The sequence below is a fragment of the Ricinus communis genome, chromosome 3, assembly GCF_019578655.1.
Source record: "Ricinus communis isolate WT05 ecotype wild-type chromosome 3, ASM1957865v1, whole genome shotgun sequence".
Taxonomy (NCBI): domain Eukaryota; kingdom Viridiplantae; phylum Streptophyta; class Magnoliopsida; order Malpighiales; family Euphorbiaceae; genus Ricinus; species Ricinus communis.
In genome coordinates, this window is record NC_063258.1 from 26,847,134 (window position 1) to 26,872,545 (window position 25,412).

The following is a 25,412-nucleotide window of genomic DNA, read 5'->3' on the forward strand; positions in this document are numbered from 1 at the left end:
TTTTCTTCTTTCTTCTAATATCCAATATCCAAAGGAATAAGTTTGCTTACAATATAAAATTTCCAAATTTTTTGTACTTTCTGTTTCCAGCTAGAAGCTCTTTATTTGCGATGCAGATTGAGTCCACCAATGACCACTGATCAATATTGCTTAAATGGTTAACGCAAAATATAAAAATGTTGTTGCAAACTAAATGTCAGTTAGCAGTGTGGAATCAACATCAAATTTGTGACAGAATATGCTCTTTCTATGGCTACAAATTCTTAAATCAAATTGCTAATAGATGACCAATGACCACAACTGTTGTTATATCACTTGATTAATATTTTCTAATTATATAGTACAGATCACTCAAGTGCTTGTTTTGATCAGTGAACTCCATTAATTATAAACCAATGTCATATTCTTGGTTGCCATTATTGATGTGAAATGCGATAATATAATATGACAACAATAAGGTATAAAAGAGCTGACTTCAGACAAGATTCCACTTTACAAGATTTCTCAACAAGTCACTTCATTCGAAACTTGTCCTGTACTTCAGCTTACAATTTACCCAGTTCTTGATTACTTGATGAAGGGTATCCAAGCAAAGAAACCTAAATAATCCTTGAATACTTCATTTATAATAAGCAATTTGGCAACTAACTATACTTAAGTTAGCGTTTCATTTTGTTCTTCCATTAATATATAAATAAAACAAGCTTAGATGACTAGAATATCCCAAAATTAAATAGCCAGATTCCTTATGTAATAACTATGGTAGGAAATGAAGTAACAACTCCATTTGTCAGTTTTGGGTCCTTTCTTTTTTTCTTTTTCTTTTAATTTTGAGATATTATGATATTCTAATGGTTAGACTTAAGGTACAACGTTGGCCTTTATCAATAGAAAACTAGGATAAGCAAATTGTTAGCATCAAATGAGACAAAATCACATTATATACTCTTAGGATTGGAGAATGAAAATTAAAGATGTTTCGAATATGATGAAGATATTTACAATCTAAAGAAACCCTAAAAAAGAAAAAGAGATGTGATTGTTTTATTCGTTAGTTATTGAAGTAAACTGTTTGATGAAGTAATAAAAATGAGACTGAAGTAAGGACACACGTCGTAGACCTTCCCTTGGTTTGATTATTTCCAATAAAACTGAGATTTTCTTCTATTTAGAAGATACCCCTTAGGCCTTAGGCAACGAACAATTTCAAATGATTAGCTTAGACATTTGCTATCTTAAGTTATTAGTATAGCCCAGATGAATTTTGTGATAAACTTTTTATGATGAAGAAAAGCAACTAAAGGAAATGGAACATTAGTGAATCGTATAAATTCTTCAAGTATGTTGCGCTGATTGAAAATGTTGAATCCGACTCCTGAACAACTTTTTATATATTAGGTCATTATACTATTAAATGTTTATTGTTTAAAAAGTTGGAGTTTGTCCTTTTTCCTTGGAGGCTTGTCGGAATGCTAGATGCTTTTAGCTCGAACCGAACCGAACCCAATTTTCTCTTGCCTCCAATCAAGAATTTTGACCCTCGCATGTTTTATTTTCAGAAGTCATGCTTTTAGTTGCTATATATATGCCAATGTTCTAAGGACATAGCAAGACGCAGACATTGCTGTCTTTACATATAAACACTCAAAACACATAATAATATCAATGAACTGACCTAGCATTTAAAGAAAAGTGAAAAGTGAAAAATGGAGAATGCTGATACGCCAAGAGTGGGCAGTGCACGTTTAAGCAGTTCCGATATATGGAGGAACACTACCTTGGAAATATTTTCCAAGTCTTCTCGTGATGAAGATGATGAAGAAGCTCTTAAATGGGCTGCTTTGGAGAAATTGCCTACTTATTTACGTATAAGGAGAGGTATACTCATTGAACAAGGGGGTCAATCCAGAGAGATTGATATAAACAGTTTGGGATTAATAGAGAAAAGAAATCTATTAGAGAGGCTAGTGAAAATTGCCGAGGAAGATAATGAGAAATTCTTGTTGAAGCTCAAGGACCGCATTGACAAGTAGGTTTATATTCTTTTCTTGGTTACATGTTTGTGTTTGTTGGTTTGTTTAGAGGAATTTATGTTGGTTTTTTTCTTGCTTTTCCAAATTTTATAACATAGAGTTGGACTAGATATGCCAACAATTGAGGTACGATTTGAGCATTTAAGTGTTGAAGCAGAAGCATATGTTGGAAGCAGAGCTTTACCTACAATGTTCAACTTCTCTGTTAACATGTTTGAGGTATAACAACTTCAAATCATATATCTTTCTGCACATATATATTTTCTTCAATGTGTTCATTTACTATCTTTTTCTTTGAAGGCATTCTTGAATTATCTTCACATTCTTCCAAGTAGAAAGAAACCTTTATCAATCCTCAATGATGTCAGTGGAATTATCAAGCCTAGAAGGTCAGTTAAGTTGAACTCATGCAGCAAATTATGCAAAGAATCCCTTGCTTATTCAGATACATAACATAATCCAACTTCTGCAGAATGACTCTGCTGTTAGGCCCTCCAAGCTCAGGCAAGACTACTTTACTTTTGGCTCTGGCTGGAAAACTCACTAAAGACCTAAAAGTAAGTAGCTATCCTCTTCATTTGTTCTTCTCAATTCTCATCAAGCCATGAGCATGTAAATTACAGCTTGTTATTGTCCTACTACATTCTGATGATATGGCTAATTTTATGAAATATTCAGTTTTCAGGAAGAGTAACGTACAATGGACATGGAATGGAAGAGTTTGTACCACAACGAACATCAGCTTATATAAGTCAATATGATATTCACATCGGTGAAATGACTGTCAGAGAAACTCTTGCTTTCTCTGCCAGATGTCAAGGGGTTGGATCCCGTTATGGTCAGGAATACAGTATCCATTGTTACATTCCAGCCCTAAATTAGGCGCTTAGAAAGGGTTGGAATTGAATTAATTGTAATGAAATTCTTAATGCAGAGATGTTGATGGAATTAGCAAGAAGGGAAAAAGAAGCAAATATCAAGCCAGACCCTGATATTGATATCTACATGAAAGTGAGTTTCTTGCGGATTATAATCATCTGTGAGAGACAAGAATCGCAGCGACAGAATTTCTTTTTTCTTTTTTTTCTTTTTCTCTTTGATTAGAATATGCTTTAATACTTGGATTCTGTAGGCAGCTGCACTAGAAGGGCAAGAAGCCAACGTTGTTACAGATTATATTCTCAAGGTACAAATCTGGAGTGCAAATAGAGTAATGAGTAAGATAGAAGTAGGGAAAATGACAAGAAAAGCCCTGTATTTTGGCGATGCTAGCACTTTTGTCTTTTCAATGTTATATTATTATGTCCTTTCATTTTCAATATTACATTACTTGAAAATTTTATTCAAGTTTAAGAACTTTATAAAATAAAATAAATCTATCCTAATTCGATAAATTTGACAGATTTTAGGACTTGAATTATGTGCTGATACTTTAGTGGGTGATGAAATGGCCAGAGGCATCTCTGGTGGACAAAAAAAGCGAGTTACTACAGGTAATAACTTAAAACAACTTATTTTTAAATTAAAAATACACAATTACCTCCCCTTAGATCTTCCATATTTCATCATATACCTTAGTGTGTGTCCTGGGACCTGGTCTATGTATTGCAGGGGAGATGCTGGTTGGACCAGCAAAAGCACTTTTCATGGATGAGATATCAACTGGTTTGGATAGTACCACAACTTTCCAAATTGTGAACTCCCTTAGACAATCAGTCCACATTCTCAGTGGAACTGCCCTTATTGCTCTTCTCCAGCCAGCACCAGAAACATTCGAACTCTTTGATGACATAATTCTTCTGTCAGATGGGCAAATCGTATATCAAGGTCCACGTGAAAATGTGCTCGACTTCTTCGAATACATGGGCTTTAAATGTCCAGAGAGGAAAGGAGTTGCTGATTTCTTACAAGAAGTAATTCCTATGACAACTGCAGTCTTACTGTATACTTTATCAATCTCTAGAACATGTGGAGCTTGTTAACAAGCTTCTTATTTTGAGATGTGACAGGTAACATCGAGGAAAGATCAAGAGCAGTACTGGGCACATAAGGATCAACCTTATCTCTTTGTTTCTGTTAATGAATTTTCTGAAGCATTTCAATCATTTCACATCGGTCGAAAGTTAGGTGACGAACTTGCCACGCCATTTGACAAGTCCAAAGCTCACCCTGATTCTCTGACAACTAAGAAATATGGTGTCAGCAAGAAGGAACTCTTCAAAGCTTGCATTTCAAGAGAATATTTGCTCATGAAGAGGAATTCATTTGTATACATTTTCAAGATGACCCAAGTGAGCACTGAGCTGTCTTCGTTTTTCTTCTTCTTTTCTATTTTCAGTCTTTTTTTCTTTTACTTACTTTAGTAGAAACCTTTGCATCGGAATCCAAGATTAAAACTTCTAGTTCTGATCAAACAAAAAGGGATTTGAGCTAGTCTCTTCAACTTTATGGAATAATAGAGATTCTAGCCTATAAACGCTAACCTTTGGGTTGCCAAGGATTTGCTAATAATTGACAACCTTTTTTTTTTTTTGAGAAAATAATTGACAACCTTAGTAGTAGTAAGTTCTTCATTATTCTGATAGCAATTTGTGTTCTTTCATTTTCAGCTTATCATACTGGGTTTCATTACAATGACATTATTTCTAAGAACAGAGATGCACCGAAACACAGAAACAGATGGTGGGGTTTATTTGGGCGCCCTTTTCTTCACCGTCACCACAATTATGTTCAATGGGTTCTCAGAGCTCGCAATGACCATCTTGAAACTTCCTGTCTTCTACAAGCAAAGAGACCTTCTCTTCTATCCTTCATGGGCATATGCTCTACCGACATGGATTCTTAAGATCCCAATCACCTTTGTAGAAGTTGCTGTATGGGTTGTCATGACATATTATGTTATAGGCTTTGATCCAAACATTCAAAGGTGGAAACCAGAAACTGTCTTTTATTGTTCATCTCTGTATATAGGGTTCTATAACTTACTTATAATGTTTTGATGACAGGTTTTTCAAACAGTACTTGATACTCCTAATTACTAATCAGATGGCATCCGCATTGTTCCGACTGACGGCAGCACTAGGAAGGAATATCATTGTTGCCAACACAGTTGGGGCATTTGCAATGCTTACTGCACTAGTCCTTGGTGGATTTGTCATATCAAGAGGTGGATTAGCACGTCATTTTAAAATATTTCAATCTCTCCGGTTTGAATAGATTTAAACTCAGATGACTACATTGCTTTGCATCAGATAATGTGAAGAAATGGTGGATATGGGGTTACTGGTTCTCACCAATGATGTACGTGCAGAATGCTATTTCTGTGAACGAATTTCTTGGAAGCAGTTGGAATCATGTAAAGTTTCATGTTCTTAAGATTTGGATCTTTAGAAAAAAAAAAAAAGAACTAAAGTCTGCATTTTCCAAAATGACTTGATAAATCTCAGTAACAGTTATGTGGAAATTCTCTTGTTGCAGTTTCCCCCAAATTCAACAAAGCCATTAGGAGTTACTTTATTGAAGTCTCGCGGACTTTTTCCTGAAGCATATTGGTATTGGATTGGATTTGGGGCTTTGACAGGATATATCTTCCTATTCAATTTTCTTTTCACTTTGGCACTAAAATATCTTGATCGTAAGTATTATCATTCACATTTTAAATTTTCAAACATGTGGCATTTGTTCTGATAATCTGGTGATTGAACTGATTCCAGCATTTGGAAAGCCTCAAGCAATAATATCAAAAGAGGCCTATTCTGAGAAAACGGCCGTCAGAACTGGAGAGTTTATTGAACTATCATCAAAAGAAAAGAACTTCCAAGGTGGGTCATAACAGAAGAGACTCCCAGTCTTGTCTATTTTTATGCTCATTTTATGAATCAAGCAATAATGCTAATCATTATAAGCACAATGCAGAAAGAGGTAGCGCAAGCCATAGAGTTGCTTCGTCCAGGACATCTTCCGCAAGAGTAAGCAGCTTGAGCAATGCCTTCGAAAACAGTAAGCGGGGAATGGTTCTACCTTTTCAACCCCTTTCCATCACTTTTGCTGATGTCAGATATGCGGTTCAGATGCCACAGGTACTTTAGGCTTTTCTTAAGAAGCAAAATGTATATTACTAGAAAGAACAACCGCAGAGCTAAAAATTGAAAGGAACTTATCAAAAAATAGGCTGACACTTGCTATTTTTATAGAACACAATAATATTGCTTAAAGGTTATCTGAGATGTTGATTGTTCAGAAATAAATGGATTTAGCATTTTCACATATCAATATATTCAATAATCATTTCATAAACTTCTCTAATTACCAAATGGGCCTGCATTATGAATTTCATATCAAAAATTCAGGAGATGAAAACTCAAGGTATCACTGAGGACCGCCTAGAACTTCTGAAGGGTGTAAGCGGTGCATTTAGGCCAGGAGTCCTAACAGCACTAATGGGTGTTAGTGGTGCTGGTAAGACCACTCTAATGGATGTCTTGGCTGGAAGAAAAACTGGTGGTTACATAGAGGGAAACATCACAATATCTGGTTACCCAAAGAAGCAAGAAACTTTTGCTCGCATATCAGGGTACTGTGAACAAACTGATATCCACTCCCCTCATGTGACAGTCTATGAGTCACTGCTCTATTCTGCATGGCTTCGACTGCCTCCTGAGGTTGATTCTGATACACGAAATGTATGTTTCAGTACCTTATTTTTTATTATCCTATAGAAATTAGTCAAATCACTACATAGAACTGATATTTTGTTCTGAGTTAGGCTAGATTTAGATTATTAACTGTGAATGTGATGGATGGATTGCAGATGTTTGTAGAGGAAGTCATGGAGCTTGTGGAGCTGACTTCCTTAAGAGAAGCACTTGTTGGACTGCCTGGTGTTAATGGTCTATCAGTCGAGCAACGCAAAAGGCTAACAGTTGCAGTTGAACTTGTTGCAAACCCATCTATAATCTTTATGGATGAGCCCACCTCTGGCCTTGATGCCAGGGCAGCAGCAATAGTTATGAGAACAGTGAGGAATACAGTGGACACTGGGCGAACGGTCGTGTGCACAATACACCAGCCAAGCATTGACATATTTGATGCTTTTGATGAGGTGAGACCCTCTTTTTGTTAATGATCTGTTTGGTTTCCTAGCTGAGTACAAGTTCTGATTGCTTCCATGTCAAATGACAGTTACTTTTGTTGAAGAGGGGAGGAGAGGAAATTTATGTGGGTCCAGTTGGTCGACATGCTTGCCACCTGATAAAATATTTTGAGGTTAGGCTACTAAATGGATGACTAAGTATACGAAAGATGCTATAAACTTTTAGTAGCCATTACTCAATGCTGACTATGAGGGTTTGAATTTTTAAGGACATTGAAGGAATTCCGAAGATTAAGGATGGCTATAATCCTGCAACTTGGATGTTGGAAGTTACTACAACAGCACAAGAAGTAGCTCTTGGAGTTGACTTCTCTGATATATACAAGAACTCTGAATTATACAGGTTAGATCACCTCCACGTTTCAAAAACAAAAGAGAAAGGTATTTGGGATTATGGATTATTGGGGCTAGATTCTGTCACTTTGATATGCAATTATCTCTGCATAGTTCTTTATTTAAGAGGAATATTGGAGTTGGTGGAAATCGTAAGGATACATGTTTAATCCATACAGCTTTTGACGTTTGCTATGGTGAAAAACATAGGAAAAACAAGGCCTTGATCAAGGAACTGAGCAGACCTCTACCAGGTTCAAAAGATCTGTACTTCCCAACTCAATATTCAAAGTCCTTCACAACACAATGCATGGCATGCCTATGGAAGCAGCATTGGTCATATTGGCGAAACCCACCATACACTGCAGTTAGACTTGTATTCGCAACCTTCATAGCTTTGATGTTTGGGACAATATTCTGGAAACTTGGCACAAAAAGGTACATATAGTGGTTGACATACCGTATATCAAACCTTTTTAACTTTTTCATGCTAACCTGAATAAAAACGAATTCAAATTGCCGAAGCAGGCGCCAAGATATCTTTAATGCAATGGGTTCCATGTATGCTGCTGTTCTTTTCTTAGGATTTCACAATTCTACAGCAGTGCAGCCGGTTGTGGCCATTGAAAGAACAGTGTTTTATAGAGAAAGAGCAGCTGGAATGTATTCTGCATTGGCATATGCCTTCGGACAGGTAAATTATCACAAAAGGATACTTTAATAGCTATAGTTTTGGAGAATTGATCATACTAGTTCATTGACTGATCATTTGGTCTGCCTTACAGGTTATGATAGAAGTCCCCTACATTTTAATCCAGACTATAATATATGGCGTTATAGTGTATGCTATGGTTGGGTTTGAATGGACAATAAGCAAGTTCTTTTGGTATCTATTCTTCATGTACTTCACCTTACTATATTTCACTTTCTATGGGATGATGAATGTGGCCATTACACCAAACCACAACATTGCTGCTATAGTTTCATCCGCATTTTATGCAATATGGAATATTTTCTCAGGATTTATTGTTCCTCGAACGGTAAGTTCTCAACTTCCTTTGTTTTCTGATTCTTCAACTATGGATAATATGAAAAGAGAAGCCATGACTAACTAAGAACTTGCATGACAGAGGATTCCTATATGGTGGAGATGGTACTACTGGGCTTGCCCTATTGCTTGGACATTATATGGATTAGTTGCTTCACAGTTTGGAGACATTAAGGAAGAACTAGACACTGGTGAAACTGTGGAACATTTCTTAAGGAGTTATTTTGGATTTCAACATGACTTTGTTGGAATTGTTGCTGTTGTTCTTGTTGGGATTTGTGTGCTCTTTGGTTTCATCTTTGCCTTCTCCATCAGAACATTTAACTTCCAAAGAAGATAAAAGATAAAAAGTAAATACCAGCAGTAGGTGCAATTTGGACGATGTAAAACCATATATAAAGTAGGGTACTAATTTTGGTCAAGTTCAAAACATTGCCCAAGTCTAATAGTTCTACAAATAGACCCAAACAAGGCCAAACCTGCAATCCTCTCGCTATCTGTATCTGTTGTCACGGATTCTTTTTCTCTCTTTGTAGAAATATTGTTGATTAGTTTCTTTAAAATACTTAGAAAGGAAGAATCAAATTAGTAAATTAAGAATTCTTCTTTCTTCATAATTTCCTAAAGCATTCTTCATAAATATATTATTCTAAGTGTTTCCTTGTGTAATCCTTAATTCACGACATAGTAGTTCTAATTATAAATAAAAAAGGATGAAGTTTTTAAGTAAAAAGTTATTACAACGTATGAATAACTTGAAATTAAGTTAGAAGCATTTAATAACCATTCCAGATTTGATTCAGTAGTAGTCTTGTTTTATTTTTAAAAAATTTATATTTAAGTTATTTCGGATGATAAATTTTAATTTTTTTTTATTGATACATATTTCATGATTCGTCTTTATTTGTCCAAATTTTTATCTATTTAACATGTTCTATAAAAAAAGTTTCTAAATTATCTTTCAAATATTTTAAGTTTCAGAGTCAATTTTATAAAAGTATAATATACCATAAATAGTATAATAAGTTTACTAAGAATTTTATCCATAATGTGTTTCATTGCTTCAATATTAAAGAATCGAGTGGATAACACTTCTCCCATTAGATAACAGCGTCCTACATCGACCGTCTTTTGAATGTCCGATTTGGCAATCGAGATTCTTATATTTTCTTCGTCAGTCAATTTCAGAGAAATATATCTCAATCCACATCCATTGTTGAGAAAATGAGAGAAAGATAAATGGATAAGAAAAGGAATGCAATTAGTCCCTCGAGATTCTTTCTTTTAAGTTATAAAGTTAGACATTTGTTTTGATAAATAATGAAACTAAGGTTTGTTTGGTTGGATATTAATTGACATCTTATATCATTAAATGATTAGTAGATAAAAAAATAAATTGATATCACATAGTAGATGAATCAATATACTATAAATATTTTTTTATCATGTCTAATTCCTTAATTTTTATTATAGTATTATTAATTATTATAATTATTTTATTTTTATTTTTATAATTTATTGTATTTTATATTTCCTTTTTACTACAACATTAAATTCATTTTTAAGAATATATTAATATTTTTTTAAAAAAAAAACTCTATTAAAATAATAGAGATTTTAATTTAACATAATTAAGAGTAAACATAAGAAAAGATAATTTTATGTTTCTAAAATAATAAAAATAATTTTAATATTTTTTTCTCCAAACATCAATATTATTATTTTAATTTATTAAATGATATATAAGTTTATATGTTGTAAATTGTAGATTCATTATATATATATATATATATATATATGAGGTTTATAGATTATAACTTAAAAAATGATAAATTAAAAAATAAATTTACATATTAAGAGCAAGTTTACCAATAAAAATTAATAAATATATATTTTTATATTTAATGAATCTCACACTAATAGTAGATGAATATACAATTTATAAACAATGAACTTAAAATTTATGTTTTGAGTAGACCTATCACTGATAACATATGAATATATATTTTATAAGTAATGAACCTAAAGTTTATGTTTAATAAACCTGACACTAATTGTCACGACCCCACCCGTGGGCCCGTGACCGGCACTAGGGAATGGGTAGGCTTAAGGCCACCGAAACCCGTAGTAAGCGTGACACTCACTGATTTAAACAAATCTCATCTCAAATTAATATTATTAAAACCACAAATTATCTTAATAGTTACACTTTACAAAATTACTTCGGTCTACCAGAAAAACTAGACGAGACCCGAAGCTCAGAAAATTTACAACTGATACATCTACTATTTACTACTGCGGAGAATCTAAGATTTACCAATTTACATACCAAATCAAATACATCACCCGATGATGAAGGAGTCGGGTTACTCTTGAATAAGAGTCGCAGGAGAACTAAATCACAAATGAGAGTCTCGAGAGTGAGTTAAAATCAAATAATCTAGGGACTATTGCTTCTTCTCGGAAAACATAGATTATTCAAATCAGATATCAAACCATACTATAATCATACCCTACTATTTCCTTCACATAAAATATTAATCATTCGAATCAAAATATCAACCATGCACGTAAATACAATCCATATTATAATCATACCATAATAAATAAATAAATGAATAAATAAAAATATATTTTTACTTTTACGGGACGAGTGGCTCAAGAGAACCCTAACCCCAAATTCTAATAGCCTTTGGCTCTCTTAATCCAACAGTCCGGCGCCTGAGAGCAAGCTCGATCAGGGTCCTTACCTCCGACTGAACACTTGAATTCCAAATAAGCCGCCCGAGAGCATTGCTCGATCGGGGACCTTAACTCCCAGAATCAATCGAACTCGGCCAGAGCAAGCTCGATCAAAGGCATAAATCCATAATAACCTTATATCCATGATCATTACCGGTAAGACGCGATCCCGATGTAACCCATCGAGCGGCATGTTCTACAAGCCACATTTCCCAAATCGCAATCACCACATTTAATAAATATTATTGTCTAAAGAAGTCATTCAACTATATCAAAATAACGATTAACAATTTTAAAGTAAGACATCATGCAACTCATGTGGAAAATCGATAATATTTGATATTATTATTACATTACTAATAATAATATTTATATTATCTTCAATAATCCGGTGAAATTATTTATGTTGCGATACTAATAACCATATTATGCATAAACCTTCAAAATAACATATTAAATTCAGACTTAGCAATAGTGCAACGATTAAGTGACTTTAACTCACAGGGATTGGCGACTTCCTAGCTCGCTCCGGTGCCTCGGTAGGAGCGAGCCGAATGCATGATCATCTAATCACGAAAATAATTTATCAATACCGAGACAATCGATCATTAATCCTAGGTCTAGACTCCTAGACCGACTGTCTAAGAATCTCGACTCTGAACTCACCGAAATTCGTGAGAACCTCCCTACAACACGAACATTACCCCCCGTAAAAACGGGTCCAGGACCTGCCAGAAAAATACTTCAAATAACCAACAATTTAAACAATAGGAGTCGGGTCCCCAAACTTCACTATTTCCCGACTCCGCCACACAGCACAAAATACGAGGCAGGCAAACTGACAGACAATTATTTTTGACTCACAAAATCATCAAATACTCAATATAACCCAATAGACACAATTAAACCAAGAATTTCTAAAATTAACGGGCCAAAGAAAATTACCGAGACGCTCGGTCGCTCGGTCGACTCGCCTCCAGCCGCCGGAGTCCGATCGACGATCCGAACACACCATCGGACTCACAACGACGCGCTGATGACGATCCCCGCTTCTGATTTTCCGATCTGACACTCGATCTTCCGGAGAGATTTGCGGACGATCTCGACCGTCGATTTGCAAACGAAGTCCGATCGCCACGAAACCAGTGCCATCGCGAAGCTTGAGCAGAGGAGAGTCGGGATATGTCCTCCGATCATCCATCCTCCGCCGGAGCTCGCCGGAAAAGCCCAAAAACGCCGGCTGCCACCATTATCTCTCTCCACCGGATCTTCCGTCTCCGGCCACCACAGGCGTCGCCGCTGCTGCCAAAAGAAAGCTCTCGCCGAGAGGAGCCGATCGCCACCTAACTCGGCCGCCAACAACGCCGGAAACGGCCGGAAACACGCCTGGAAGCCGCTGCCACACGCGCGATTCTCGCCGCCTCACGCTACCGCTGGAGCCGCTGCTGCCGCCGCCGCTGCGCTCGCCAGCGCACGCCGCTCCGTCGGCCAGCGCTCCACGCCCCCGACGGTCGCCACCGACGACGCACGCCGCCGCCTTCCTCCCCTTCTTCTTCGGCCATCGCCCTCTCTCTCTCTCTCCCGATCTACTTTCTCTATCCCCGATTTCTTTCCCTTCAATATCGACATTTGACCCCTGAACTTTTCCTTATTACAATTTGGTCCCCCAACTTTCTTAATTACTTATAATTTCATCCTGCAGAATTCCAATTGACCCCCAAACTTCTTTTTAGCCTTTCAATTAAGCCCTTAACTATTTAATTTGGGCCAAATCCGAATTATTGAAAAATACACAATTAAATTAAATAATCAATTTCCAACTTAAAATTTAATACTACTAATCAATTATAATACCAATTTTTCTAAAATTCTTTTATAAAAACATCCTTTATAATTTCTTCCAAAATTTTTCAATATATAATTTTACTTATATAAATATGAATTTGGAAAAATTTTGAATAGCCAAAATATAATCATTTCAAATTAAACCCAATAAAAATGAAGCTAAAATTAACTTAAATAAAAACTCATTATTAAATATATAAAAATTCCGGGTGTTACACTAATAGTAGATGAATATACAATTTATAAGTAATGAACCTAAAATTTATGTTCAGTAAACCTAACACTAATAACATATGAATATACATCTTATAAGTAATGAACCAAAAATTTATGTTTAATGAACCTGACACCAATAATAAATAAATTTACATTTTACAAGTAATAAATAACATATTCATATGTTAAAAACAAGTTCATAACTAAAAATTAATGAATACACACTCTATATTTAATGAAACTTACACTAATAACAAATGTATATATAATTTATAAGTAATGAATCTAAAATTTTGATACTAATAATAAATGAATGTATACTTAATAAGTGATAAATCTAAAGTTTATGTTTTATGAATCTTACACTAATATACATTTTATAAGTAATGAATATAGCGTTTATACATAAAACAAATCAGTATTCATATATTAAAAAATAACATGTTGATTATTTACAAACTATAAGTTCATTAAAGGTACACTTGAGGTTCATTTAATACAATACACAAATTAATATCTATAGAAGAGTCATTTAGTCTCAATTAGCTATTCGTTCTCTATAATTAAGCATTACTAAATACTTTTTTAATCCAAGTAAAATACTAAAAAATGTCCATTAGTATGAATGGAGAGAATAACTATTAAAGAAATTTAAATAAGACAATAACTAATATTTAATAATAAATAAAATAATTTTTAAAATTTAATACTTAACAAAATTATTAATTTATCAAATATCAAATATAAAAATTATATTTAGATCTTATAATAATTAATTTATGATAATACCATTTTATTATTCAAAAAGCTACATAAAAAAAAAAAAGATTGGATACAATTAAAAAACAACCAAATAAAGCCCTAGGAAAAAGAACTACTTGCATGTAAAATGATCCAGGTCCATAATGTTATATATATATATATATGGATCCATGATATAATTTACCATGTACCAATAGTTCGAAAAGTTTCAAATTTGAACACATTTTCTATTTTAAGCCCGTTGAGCTCAAACTGAAAAAGTTTGATTATTTTTTAAGCAGATTATCTTTTTAAAACCCATAAAAAATCTCAACTCAATCTAAAAATTATGAGGTAAATTTTTTTATTTATTTATAATAGATGAATTTGATCAAAATTTTAGATTTGCAGTATTGGGCCAAGCTCGGATCTAGACTTACAAATTTAAACCCGCTCTGAATTGTTTCGACTTAAGATATTATTTTTTAATATTTTTATAAAATAATTTCTTAACCTCAAAATATTATAAAATAATTTAATCAAAATACACATCAACTGGCTAGAGTTCGAAAAAAGTAGAGTGGGTAAATATCCTAACTACTGCCTGTGTTTTTATTAAAAAATAAATAAAAGCACTAATAATATAAGTAAAAAAAAGAAATATAGTATGGAAAAAATAATTAAGAATAGTTGTTGAAGACCGTCGGCACATGGAATGCGTTGCATGTAGAGACAAAAAAATCTCTAACCAGATTTGTTGCAACATGATGGTTTGATCTGAGCCATTAAATCTATATAATGAATGCCCTCCAGCTAAAGTTTGACCTTTGAACGGTTCATAATCAATGTTCACGCAAATCAAGGGTTGCCCTTTCTTGAGAAAGGGGAAAAATATAAAATCAGAGGCAGACGCACAAGATATTCTACCGTATGATAACATGTACTCAAATAACGTTAAGACGTGTCCGGAAAAAGTTAAAAAAATCACATGAAAAGAATTCTGTGCCAAGATCATAAAATTCTTAGCAATAAATTCTTAAGAAATTAGATTAGTAATTACTTATTACTATTAATTAAATATAAAATAACAAAATCGTTACTCGTTTGAAAATGATGGACAGTAATTTTAAAAATTAAAATTTTACTGGTAAAATAAATATATAAAATAATTAAATTTTATATTCCATCTTTAAATAAATTTTTATCGTTTTAATAATTGAAAAACTAAATTGTTATTATTTTATTTTATAATTTAGACTCATTAAAAATATAAAAATATCTTACCAAGTTTATAGATGAATATAATCTAATAATTATTATTCGTTATCATTTAAACTGTTTTCAGTATATTTAGAAATATCTAAATGAAATGATAAGAATTTCTAACAAAACAATTAAGTATTTAAGTATAAATTTTTAAATATATAGCTATATTAAAAATTTTCAAGTAATGTCTTATAATTGTAAAGATTCTATTTGGCACACTTTAAATTAAAATTGTACAAATCAAACTAAGATTTAATTTTTTTAAAAATTAAACCGCATAAATAGAATCTATGGAAAAGAAAAAATGAAACTAAATAATTGATTCTATTAATTTCTTATAGTTTATTGTTTTGGAACTTTGCTCACACCATGGATGCCAAGAACACCATGAAAGGAACCATAGTCCATGAACAAAAAAAAAAGGCTTAAAGAAACCTATTTTGTTATACAAATAAATGCTAGGGTTACATTCAAATCCCAGACACAAGAATCCTTTTCCATACAACAGAAGGAGGAAAAAGAGTACAACGAATCGATATATATATATATATATTAGGTCAAGGCTCGTATCTAATATACTATTATGGAGGGAAATTGAATTCCTGAAAGGAAAAAGTTTGCAGCTGTCTGTACAGAGAGAATCCCACATATCTGGAAATGTCAGAATTGCATCAAAATTTACAGTGGCATTTAACAGGGTGACAATAAGGAACCTTCTTTATATGACAATATAATCAATTTTCAATTTCCTGGTATCCTTTTTCAATGGGCAGAATCTTTCCATTTCCTTATTCACTGATTCAATCCAAATATAAAATATTAAGTCGGCAGTTTGAGACAGATTACAGAAGATCTCAGACAGGTGATATTGATAAGGATCAATGGCTAATGCATTGAAAATTGTAACAGCAATTATTATTTAATTTATTTTACCTAAACACGTTACTTTTGAAGTTGCCCTCCACTTATATCCAATTTCTATGTTCAAATCCTTCACTTTATGATTGTGAATTTTATTAATATTACTGATTTTAAGAGTTGGAATATGCGATTGTTCTATGAGACTATCAATATACATTATTCTTTTCCATCATTTTGTTAATGATGTTCATAATCACAATTAAAATAAATGACTTGTTTATTCACACTCGAATTGATAAAATAAAATAATTTAATACTAATTTAAACTATTAGAATTTAAAAGCCATATACTTTCTTACGATGTAGTCTTAAAATTTGTATTTTTTTTATATCTTAAATAAATCAAATAGGGAGTAAGGAAGAAGTCAATATATATAAATATATGGATAACCCTTTAATAAAATATATGCTTGATTTATATATTTAATATAATCTTCTTCTTTTTTTTTATATATCAACCGGCAGTCCAATTTTTGATTGACCTGATGCATGTATTGACCTGAGTATTTAGGGCTATGTTTCGAAAGCTTACATTTTGATCAAAATATGGACCAACACCTATGCTATAATTGACAAGGAAAAAAAGAAAAGAAAATCCCATTTGCCAAATGATCAACTTTCTTGGCTAAACTGTTTTCTTCTTTAAAATAAGTTTTTTAATTATCATTTCTTATGATCCAAGTTTGTATAGAAGAGCGGTGGCAGAAAATGGCCAAGTATGGCATTAGGTCAACTCTATATAAAGTAGGAAAAATAGAAAAGAAGAAAACTTGGATAGTTTATTTTTAATTTGCAACATACTGATTAGGAAATTTAATTTTTTAATTATTATCAACAGTTTTTTATTATTGTTTCCTTTTAAAATACTTTTATTAAAAAAATTATAATTCTAAAATTAAAAAATAAAAATTAATTGTATGTACCTACATCAATTAAATGAGGAATATTTTTAATATTACTTAATAATTTATCAATTGAAAAAGGAAACCATAGAGTATTACTTTATTTATTGGGTTCATAAAGCTATTGTTATATACTATATATATATATAGAACCTTGTTAAATGCAAAAACACCTCCAAACTCCAAGAATCAAACGTCAACATATGTCCTGAAAGAACAGAGAAAAACGCAGACATTTCCGTTTCACACAATCAAGTTTCAAGACAAACCCATTGAATGAATTGATTACATATATATAATATATATATATATATATATAGCATTTGATTGGACAGTGAATAAAAATGGAAAGTAATGACAGAGACCGGGTCATTAGTGGGCGTGCAACAAGTTTTAGCATTTGGAGAAATACGACAATGGAAGCTTTCTCCAAGTCTTCTCATCATGAATATGGTGATGATGAAGAAGCTCTCAAATGGGCTGCTTTGGAAAAGTTGCCTACTTTTTTACGTATAAGGAGAGGTATACTTGCTGAAGAACAAGGTCAATCTAGAGAGATTGATATTAACAGCTTAGGATTGATAGAGAAAAGAAATCTACTAGAGAGGCTAGTGAAAATTGCAGAGGATGATAATGAAGAGTTCTTGTTGAAGCTCAAGGAGCGGATTGACAAGTATGTAGGCTAAAGACTAAATATCCTTCTGCAAAGTTATGTTCTTTTTGTGTTTTCTTTAATGGGTTTTATTCTTTTACTATCCTTGTCGCATTGACAATACAGAGTTGGACTAGAAATGCCAACGATTGAGGTCCGTTTTGAGCATTTAAATGTTGAAGCAGAAGCATACGTCGGAAGCAGAGCATTACCTACAATGTTCAACTTCTACGCTAATATATTTGAGGTATAAAAGAAATTCAGGATCTTGTGTTTCTTTTTATAGTTGTAATTAAATTTAATAACCATGTGTATGCCTCTTTTTAAAAGGGATTCTTGAATTATCTTCATATTCTTCCAAGTAGAAAGAAACCATTACCAATACTCCGTGATGTTAGTGGAATCATCAAGCCCCGAAGGTTAGTACAGATAAGAGAACTTATTCAACAGAAAGATGGGTTCTTTAAAGATTTTTTTCTCTCTCATTCAGTATATTCCAAATTTTCAATTGCCACAGGATGACATTGCTGCTAGGACCCCCAAGTTCAGGCAAGACCACTTTTCTTTTGGCTTTGGCTGGAAAACTTAGTAAAGATCTAAAAGTAAGGACAGAGGATTACATGGTGTGGAGTAGTTTCTACAGGATGTTGTTTTGCCTTGCTTTCTCATATGGTTATTTTGTGAAATTTCAGTCTTCAGGAAGAGTTACATATAATGGACATGAGATGAAAGAGTTTGTGCCACAGAGAACATCAGCTTATATAAGTCAATATGATCTTCATATTGGAGAAATGACTGTTAGAGAAACTCTGGCTTTCTCTGCAAGATGTCAAGGGGTTGGAGCTCGTTATGGTCTACTACATACTATTTTTTCTCTACACATTCTTGGACTAAGTATACTGGGTTTGAGTGAATAACAGAAAAATCTGAAATCGTGCAGAGATATTGGCAGAATTATCAAGAAGGGAGAAAGTAGCCAACATAAAACCGGATCCTGATATCGATATTTTCATGAAGGTGAGGAAATATCTATGAATATTTGGAGAGACATTTAATATCAGCAAGACTTCAAGGTTCTGGTAGTAAGGCAGGATTACGGTTTTTATCATGAAATCTTTAATACTTGGAATTTCATGTATAGGCGGCTGCACTAGAAGGGCAAGAGGCCAATTTAATGACAGATTATATACTAAAGGTACCAACTTAAGCCTGTGACTTTCAGGAAATGTACTTGTGGAAATTAACATTTTGGTATATAAAATGATGCAGATTCTAGGACTGGAAGTTTGTGCTGATACCATGGTGGGAGATGAAATGATACGAGGCATATCTGGCGGACAGAAGAAGCGTGTCACAACAGGTAAGAGAACTCATGGCAGTACTAACAACCGTACAGTCCGTTTCATTCTTTGCCTGATTGTCTCCAATATATCAAAGTGTCTTCTGGTCCACGCAATGCAGGGGAGATGCTGGTTGGACCTGCAAGAGCACTTTTCATGGATGAGATATCAACCGGATTGGACAGTTCAACAACTTCTCAAATTGTTAATTCACTCAAACAATCAATACATATTCTCAATGGAACAGCCATTATCTCTCTTCTCCAACCAGCACCAGAAACATATGATCTTTTTGATGACATAATTCTTCTCTCGGATGGACAAATTGTGTATCAAGGTCCACGAGAAAATGTGCTCGAGTTCTTCGAACACATGGGCTTCCGATGTCCTGAGAGGAAAGGAGTTGCTGACTTCTTACAAGAAGTAAAGCTTGTGAAAGTTACCTGTCCTATTTACCTGCTCAAACATATTTAACATGTTATTGAACTTCTATTATTGGAATGCAATAGGTAACATCAAGAAAAGATCAGGAGCAGTACTGGACCCGTAAAGAGGAGCCTTATAGCTTTATTTCTGTGAAGGAATTTGCTGAAGCATTTCAGTCATTTCATATTGGGCGGAAACTGGGTGATGAACTTGCTGCACCATTTGACAAGTCCAAGGCACACCCTGCTGCTCTAACAACTAAAAGATATGGTGTCAGCAAGAAGGAACTCTTGAAAGCTTGCGTTTCTAGAGAATTTCTTCTCATGAAGAGGAACTCATTTGCCTACATTTTCAAAATGATTCAAGTGAGTTTTATTCTGCATTCCGTCTTCCTTCCTTCCGACCATTTTATACCATTTTGCATTAGAAAGATCTAAATGAACAGATCGAGTATTGATCAAATAGGAAGGAACTCGCGAAATTTCAAAATTCTGGGTAATGAAAAACTAGAGTTAATACCTTTCATCATTTGATGATCAATTAACAGTTGTTAATTATTTTCTTTCATTTTCAGCTTATTATTATGGCTTTCATAACGATGACGATATTTCTGAGGACCGAGATGCATCGAAACACAGTAGAAGATGCTGGCGTTTACTTTGGCGCCCTCTTCTTTGCGGTCATGACAATCATGTTCAATGGATTATCAGAGCTTGCAATGACTGTCATTAAACTTCCCGTTTTCTACAAGCAAAGAGACCTTCTCTTTTATCCTTCGTGGGTATATGCTTTGCCCACATGGATTCTCAAGATCCCAATCACGTTTGTAGAAGTTGCCATATGGGTGATCCTAACATATTACGTTATGGGATTTGATCCAAACATTGAAAGGTAGGAAGTTAAGAATTTATATTATTTAATTTGTTTGTTTGCTCAAGATTCCGGGTTTTCTTAATTTTCCTAATGGCAGGTTTTTCAAGCAATACCTGATACTCCTAATGACGAACCAGATGGCTTCTTCACTGTTTCGACTGATAGCAGCATTAGGAAGAAATTTGATTGTAGCTAACACCATTGCCATATTTTCTTTACTTACCACCCTCGTACTGAGCGGATTCGTCCTATCACGAGGTGAATTAGATTTATCTCAATTTTATTTTTCGTTTTTGATGTAGTTTAATTTCAGAGGGTTGTAAATACTTTGTGTTGAATCAGATGATGTGAAGAAATGGTGGATATGGGGTTACTGGTTGTCCCCAATGATGTATGTACAGAATGGTATTTGTGTGAATGAATTTCTTGGGAACAGTTGGAATCATGTAAGCTTCAATTCTTGAACTCTCAACAAGCAGAAAATATCAGGGATTTGTAGAATTGACTTGGTCAGGAATACTTACAGTTGTTCTTGCAGCTTCCTCCTAATTCAACAGAGGCATTGGGAGTTAATTTTTTGAAGTATCGGAGGATTTTCCCCGACGCATATTGGTATTGGATTGCAGTTGGAGCTTTGACAGGATATATCATTCTGTTTAATTTGCTTTTCACTTTGGCCCTGAAATACTTAAATCGTAAGTATACTAACATATATTTTTAGTTCTAAGACATGGGTCAAACTTTTGATAAGTGAACTTATTGCAGCATTTGAGAAGCCTCAGGCTATACTTTCGGAAGAGGCCTTTGCTGATAAAAATGTTAACGGAACTGGAGAATTTATCGGACTCTCGAGGAGCAGGAAGAGCTCTTTGGGTAGGTCACAAGACGCTCCGCTTGTGTTGTTGTTCTTTCCTGCCATTTATCATGCAGTCAATATATTAACCATTGTACAAAATAACACAGAAAGAGGGAATGTTAGCCAAAGAAATGTATCATCCAGGACTCCTACTGCGAGAGTGAGCAACTTCAGTAATGCCAACCAAGAGAGGAAGCGGGGTATGGTTCTCCCATTTCAACCCCTTTCCATCACTTTCGATGAGATCAAATATGCTGTAGACATGCCGCAGGTACCTTAAGGCTTGATTTAAGAATCAATGTTATATTTGACAAGAATACTCAATTTAATACCAAACTTCCAGGAAATGAAATCTCAAGGTATAACTGAGGATCGCCTACAGCTTTTGAAGGGTGTTAGTGGTGCTTTCAGGCCTGGTGTCCTAACAGCTCTAATGGGTGCTAGTGGTGCTGGCAAGACCACCCTGATGGATGTCCTGGCAGGAAGAAAAACCGGCGGTTACATTGAGGGAAACATCACGATATCTGGATACCCAAAGAAGCAAGAAACTTTCGCTCGTATTTCTGGATACTGTGAGCAAACTGACATACACTCCCCACATGTTACAATCTATGAATCACTGCTATATTCTGCATGGCTTCGGCTTCCTACTGAGGTTAATTCTGATACAAGAAAGGTACATTAGAGAAAATTTTAATGAATCCAAATAGCAAAAATCAAATAAAAGCTACTAGAGAAGAAAGCTTGTCCGTCTGTTTATGCATCAGGTTGTTGACGAGTACTTTAATAGTGGCTTTCAGATGTTCATCGAGGAAGTTATGGAGCTTGTCGAGCTGAACTCTTTAAGAGAAGCACTTGTGGGATTGCCTGGTGTAAATGGTCTTTCAATTGAGCAGCGTAAGAGGCTGACAATCGCAGTTGAGCTTGTTGCTAACCCTTCTATAATTTTCATGGATGAGCCAACCTCTGGTCTTGATGCTAGAGCAGCAGCCATAGTTATGAGAACAGTGAGAAATACTGTGGACACTGGACGAACTGTGGTGTGCACAATACACCAACCAAGCATTGACATTTTTGATGCTTTTGACGAGGTCAGAGATACTTTTCTTGGTTAAAGAAGTAAGGATCTGTTTTGATTGTCTTCTGTATAAGTTTCTAACTACTTCAGTACCAAACTACAGTTATTTCTGCTAAAAAGAGGAGGCCAAGAAATTTATGTGGGGCCAGTTGGCCGCCATGCCTACCATCTAATCAGATATTTTGAGGTAAGGAAGCGATAAATGCATGGTACAAGAGTTGCTCCAATCTTCCTCGTTTTCTCTAACAGTAAGAACTTCCAATTTCTTGCAGGAGATTGAGGGAGTTCCTAAGATAAAGGATGGTTATAACCCTGCAACTTGGATGTTGGAAGTTACTACAGCAGCACAAGAAGCAGCACTTGGGATTGATTTCAATGATATATACAAAAACTCAGAACTACATAGGTTGGTTAAAGATTCTTAAAAAATCAATTTAGGTTGGAGGGATTTAACATCTCCAACATTTATGCAACTATTGACATTGCATATCTTGAACAATTCAGGAGAAACAAAGCATTGATCAAGGAACTAAGCAGATCTCCACCAGGTTCAAAAGACCTGTACTTCCCAACTCAATATTCTCAGCCCTTCTTAACCCAATGTATGACTTGCCTATGGAAGCAGCATTTGTCATATTGGCGAAACCCAACATACTCCGCAGTGAGACTTTTATTCACAACATTCATAGCTTTAATGATGGGAACAATTTTCTGGAATTTGGGCCCTAAAAGGTACTGATAATTGTCAGCAATGCTTATAAGTAAAGGCTATCACCATCCCCCTCTTGATCTCTAACTTAATTGAAATGTTTTTTATTTTCAGAAGTAGGCAACAAGATATTTATAATGCAATGGGTTCCATGTATGCTGCCGTGCTATTCTTAGGATTTCTGAATGCTTCATCGGTTCAGCCGGTTGTGGCCATTGAACGAACAGTATTTTATAGAGAAAGAGCAGCTGGAATGTATTCAGCGTTGCCATATGCCTTTGGACAAGTAAATTTATCGCCTTGTTCTGTACCTCTCTTCCTTTTTCCTTGATTCCAGAGAAATTCCATTGCTATACAGCTTCTCACAATATCATTCCTTTGGCTATGCAGGTTGTGATTGAACTTCCATACATTTTAGTTCAGACTATAATATATGGAGTTATAGTATATGCAATGATAGGGTTTGAATGGACGTCAAGCAAGTTCTTCTGGTATCTTTTCTTCATGTACTTCACCTTCTTATACTTCACTTTCTATGGGATGATGACTGTTGCCGTCACGCCCAACCATAACATTGCTGCTATAGTTGCGACTGCCTTCTATGCAATATGGAACCTTTTCTCAGGATTTGTTGTTCCTCGAACGGTAAGTTCTTAACGTTCTCTATTTCCTTTCAATTTAATATCAAGAAAGATAATGTCTTAAAGGTACTAAACTCGCATGTGATGACAGAGGATTCCTGTATGGTGGAGATGGAACTACTGGGCTTGCCCAGTTGCCTGGACATTGTATGGATTGGTTGCTTCACAGTATGGAGACGTAAATGAACAATTGGACAGTGGTGAAACTGTGGAAAATTTCGTCAGGAATTATTTCGGGTTTCAACATGCATACGTTGGAATTGTTGCAGTTGTTCTTGTTGGCATCTGTGTGCTCTTCGGATTCATCTTTGCCTTCTCTATCAAAGCATTTAACTTCCAGAAAAGATAAGGATATTTGCATATATAAATACAAAAGCTATTCTGATGAAGATTTCTAACTTTCTTTTCAAGCTCCAACCACTGATACGGGTTCGGTAGACAGACAAAAAGGCAAATTCTATAATGCATTATTCTTCAGACAGTGTAGCGAGATAGTAAGTGCACATGGGAAGTTGGATAAAGATCCAAGTTGGAGTTCCTTCCTGACGGTTGTAAAAAAAAAAAAAAAAGTACAAGATAGGGTACCATCCGATTGAGCCTAACAAAAGGAAATGTTTAATTCACCCACAAAAAAAAGAAAACACTATGCTTTTATTCAATTTGCACTTATAATTTTACCTTAGAAAATAGTCTATTGTAATTATATACTTTAGTTATTTGTGCCAATTATAATCGCCCCAATTTGTTTAATGCTGAAAAAAGAAAAAGAGAACTGAAATGACTATTGTAGAAGACAATTAAATTATTGAGATTACGATGCTAAATTTAGTATATGAATTTTTAAATGTTACAATTGAGTAATTCAATTTACCAATTTTCTGGGTCTAACTTTTGTAAATGGTACAGATTACAATCTGGATTTGGCTGAGGTATAATGTTCCATTGATGTTCTTTTCTTCTTCTTTTTCTTTTCAAAGACGAAAAGAAATAGTGTAGATTACAACCTGCTAGAAAATAGTTTATACAACTGTAATTCAGTTAATTAGAGATCTCACATGTACGATTTGTATTGGTCAGTAGCAAGTATGGCTAGCTTACGTTGCTTAAAGACAGCAATTAAGAGTATCAGTGGGTTTAATATATTTAACTAACTCAACTGTTTTCTCTGTTAAGCTTTCTTAAACTTATACTTAGATTCACAAATGCTCAAATTCAGGTCTAATTCCATTGATCTAAAGCAGTTTGTCTTGACTTTAACAATTTAAATTTGGTGATTATGCTTATGCATTTAGAAATAACTTAAAACGAAAATTGACAAACTAAAGTACATTTGTCCAACCTAAAAGGCCAGGCTCTGTTTTTCCGCAACTATTTTCTAAATTTATGATGTAACTATTTTTCAGTTATTTTGTAATTTTTTATAGTTATGTTATAATTAAAAAAAAAAAAACAAACTCCTAATTTAAAAAAAAAAAGTTAAAAAAACTATATTTTTAATATTTTAATATAATAAAATAAAAATAAATAAAAGATATTGTAAATTTGATAAGAAAATTAAAAAGTTGATATTTTTGATAAAACTGTATCTTTGTTTTTTTTTTTAAAAAAGGAAAAAATTAGATGATAATTATTGATTGA

General features: G+C 34.0%; 2 protein-coding genes across 4 annotated transcripts; both read left to right on the plus strand.

Annotated features, from left to right (window-relative positions):
- Positions 1-1,606: 1,606 nt before the first annotated feature.
- LOC8284841 (pleiotropic drug resistance protein 1) lies at positions 1,607-9,130 on the plus strand. Its single transcript, XM_048372454.1, has 24 exons — positions 1,607-2,029; positions 2,132-2,252; positions 2,334-2,422; positions 2,506-2,590; positions 2,712-2,871; positions 2,968-3,044; positions 3,166-3,219; positions 3,436-3,526; positions 3,645-3,946; positions 4,043-4,324; positions 4,643-4,959; positions 5,039-5,199; positions 5,285-5,388; positions 5,511-5,667; positions 5,747-5,854; positions 5,949-6,112; positions 6,383-6,715; positions 6,844-7,134; positions 7,215-7,298; positions 7,395-7,528; positions 7,729-7,956; positions 8,047-8,212; positions 8,304-8,558; positions 8,649-9,130. Exons 1-24 carry the CDS (start codon positions 1,707-1,709, stop codon positions 8,904-8,906), a joined length of 4,344 nt encoding a protein of 1,447 aa, XP_048228411.1. The 5' UTR covers positions 1,607-1,706; the 3' UTR covers positions 8,907-9,130.
- An 8,249-nt stretch (positions 9,131-17,379) lies between these two features.
- Positions 17,380-24,172, plus strand: LOC8284840 (pleiotropic drug resistance protein 1). Of its 3 annotated transcripts, XM_048372441.1 has the most exons (24): positions 17,380-17,872; positions 17,978-18,098; positions 18,182-18,270; positions 18,369-18,453; positions 18,544-18,703; positions 18,792-18,868; positions 18,993-19,046; positions 19,121-19,211; positions 19,313-19,614; positions 19,701-19,982; positions 20,192-20,508; positions 20,588-20,748; positions 20,833-20,936; positions 21,029-21,185; positions 21,256-21,363; positions 21,454-21,617; positions 21,690-22,022; positions 22,147-22,437; positions 22,528-22,611; positions 22,697-22,830; positions 22,929-23,156; positions 23,248-23,419; positions 23,524-23,778; positions 23,866-24,172. In XM_048372441.1, exons 1-24 carry the CDS (start codon positions 17,544-17,546, stop codon positions 24,121-24,123), a joined length of 4,356 nt encoding a protein of 1,451 aa, XP_048228398.1. In that variant the 5' UTR covers positions 17,380-17,543; the 3' UTR covers positions 24,124-24,172. The 3 variants fall into 3 exon arrangements, with proteins under 3 accessions (XP_048228398.1, XP_048228397.1, XP_025012278.2); XM_048372440.1 differs by having other exon boundaries at positions 18,369-18,703; XM_025156510.2 differs by lacking the exons at positions 17,380-17,872; positions 17,978-18,098; positions 18,182-18,270; positions 18,369-18,453 and having other exon boundaries at positions 18,546-18,687.
- Positions 24,173-25,412: the final 1,240 nt, after the last annotated feature.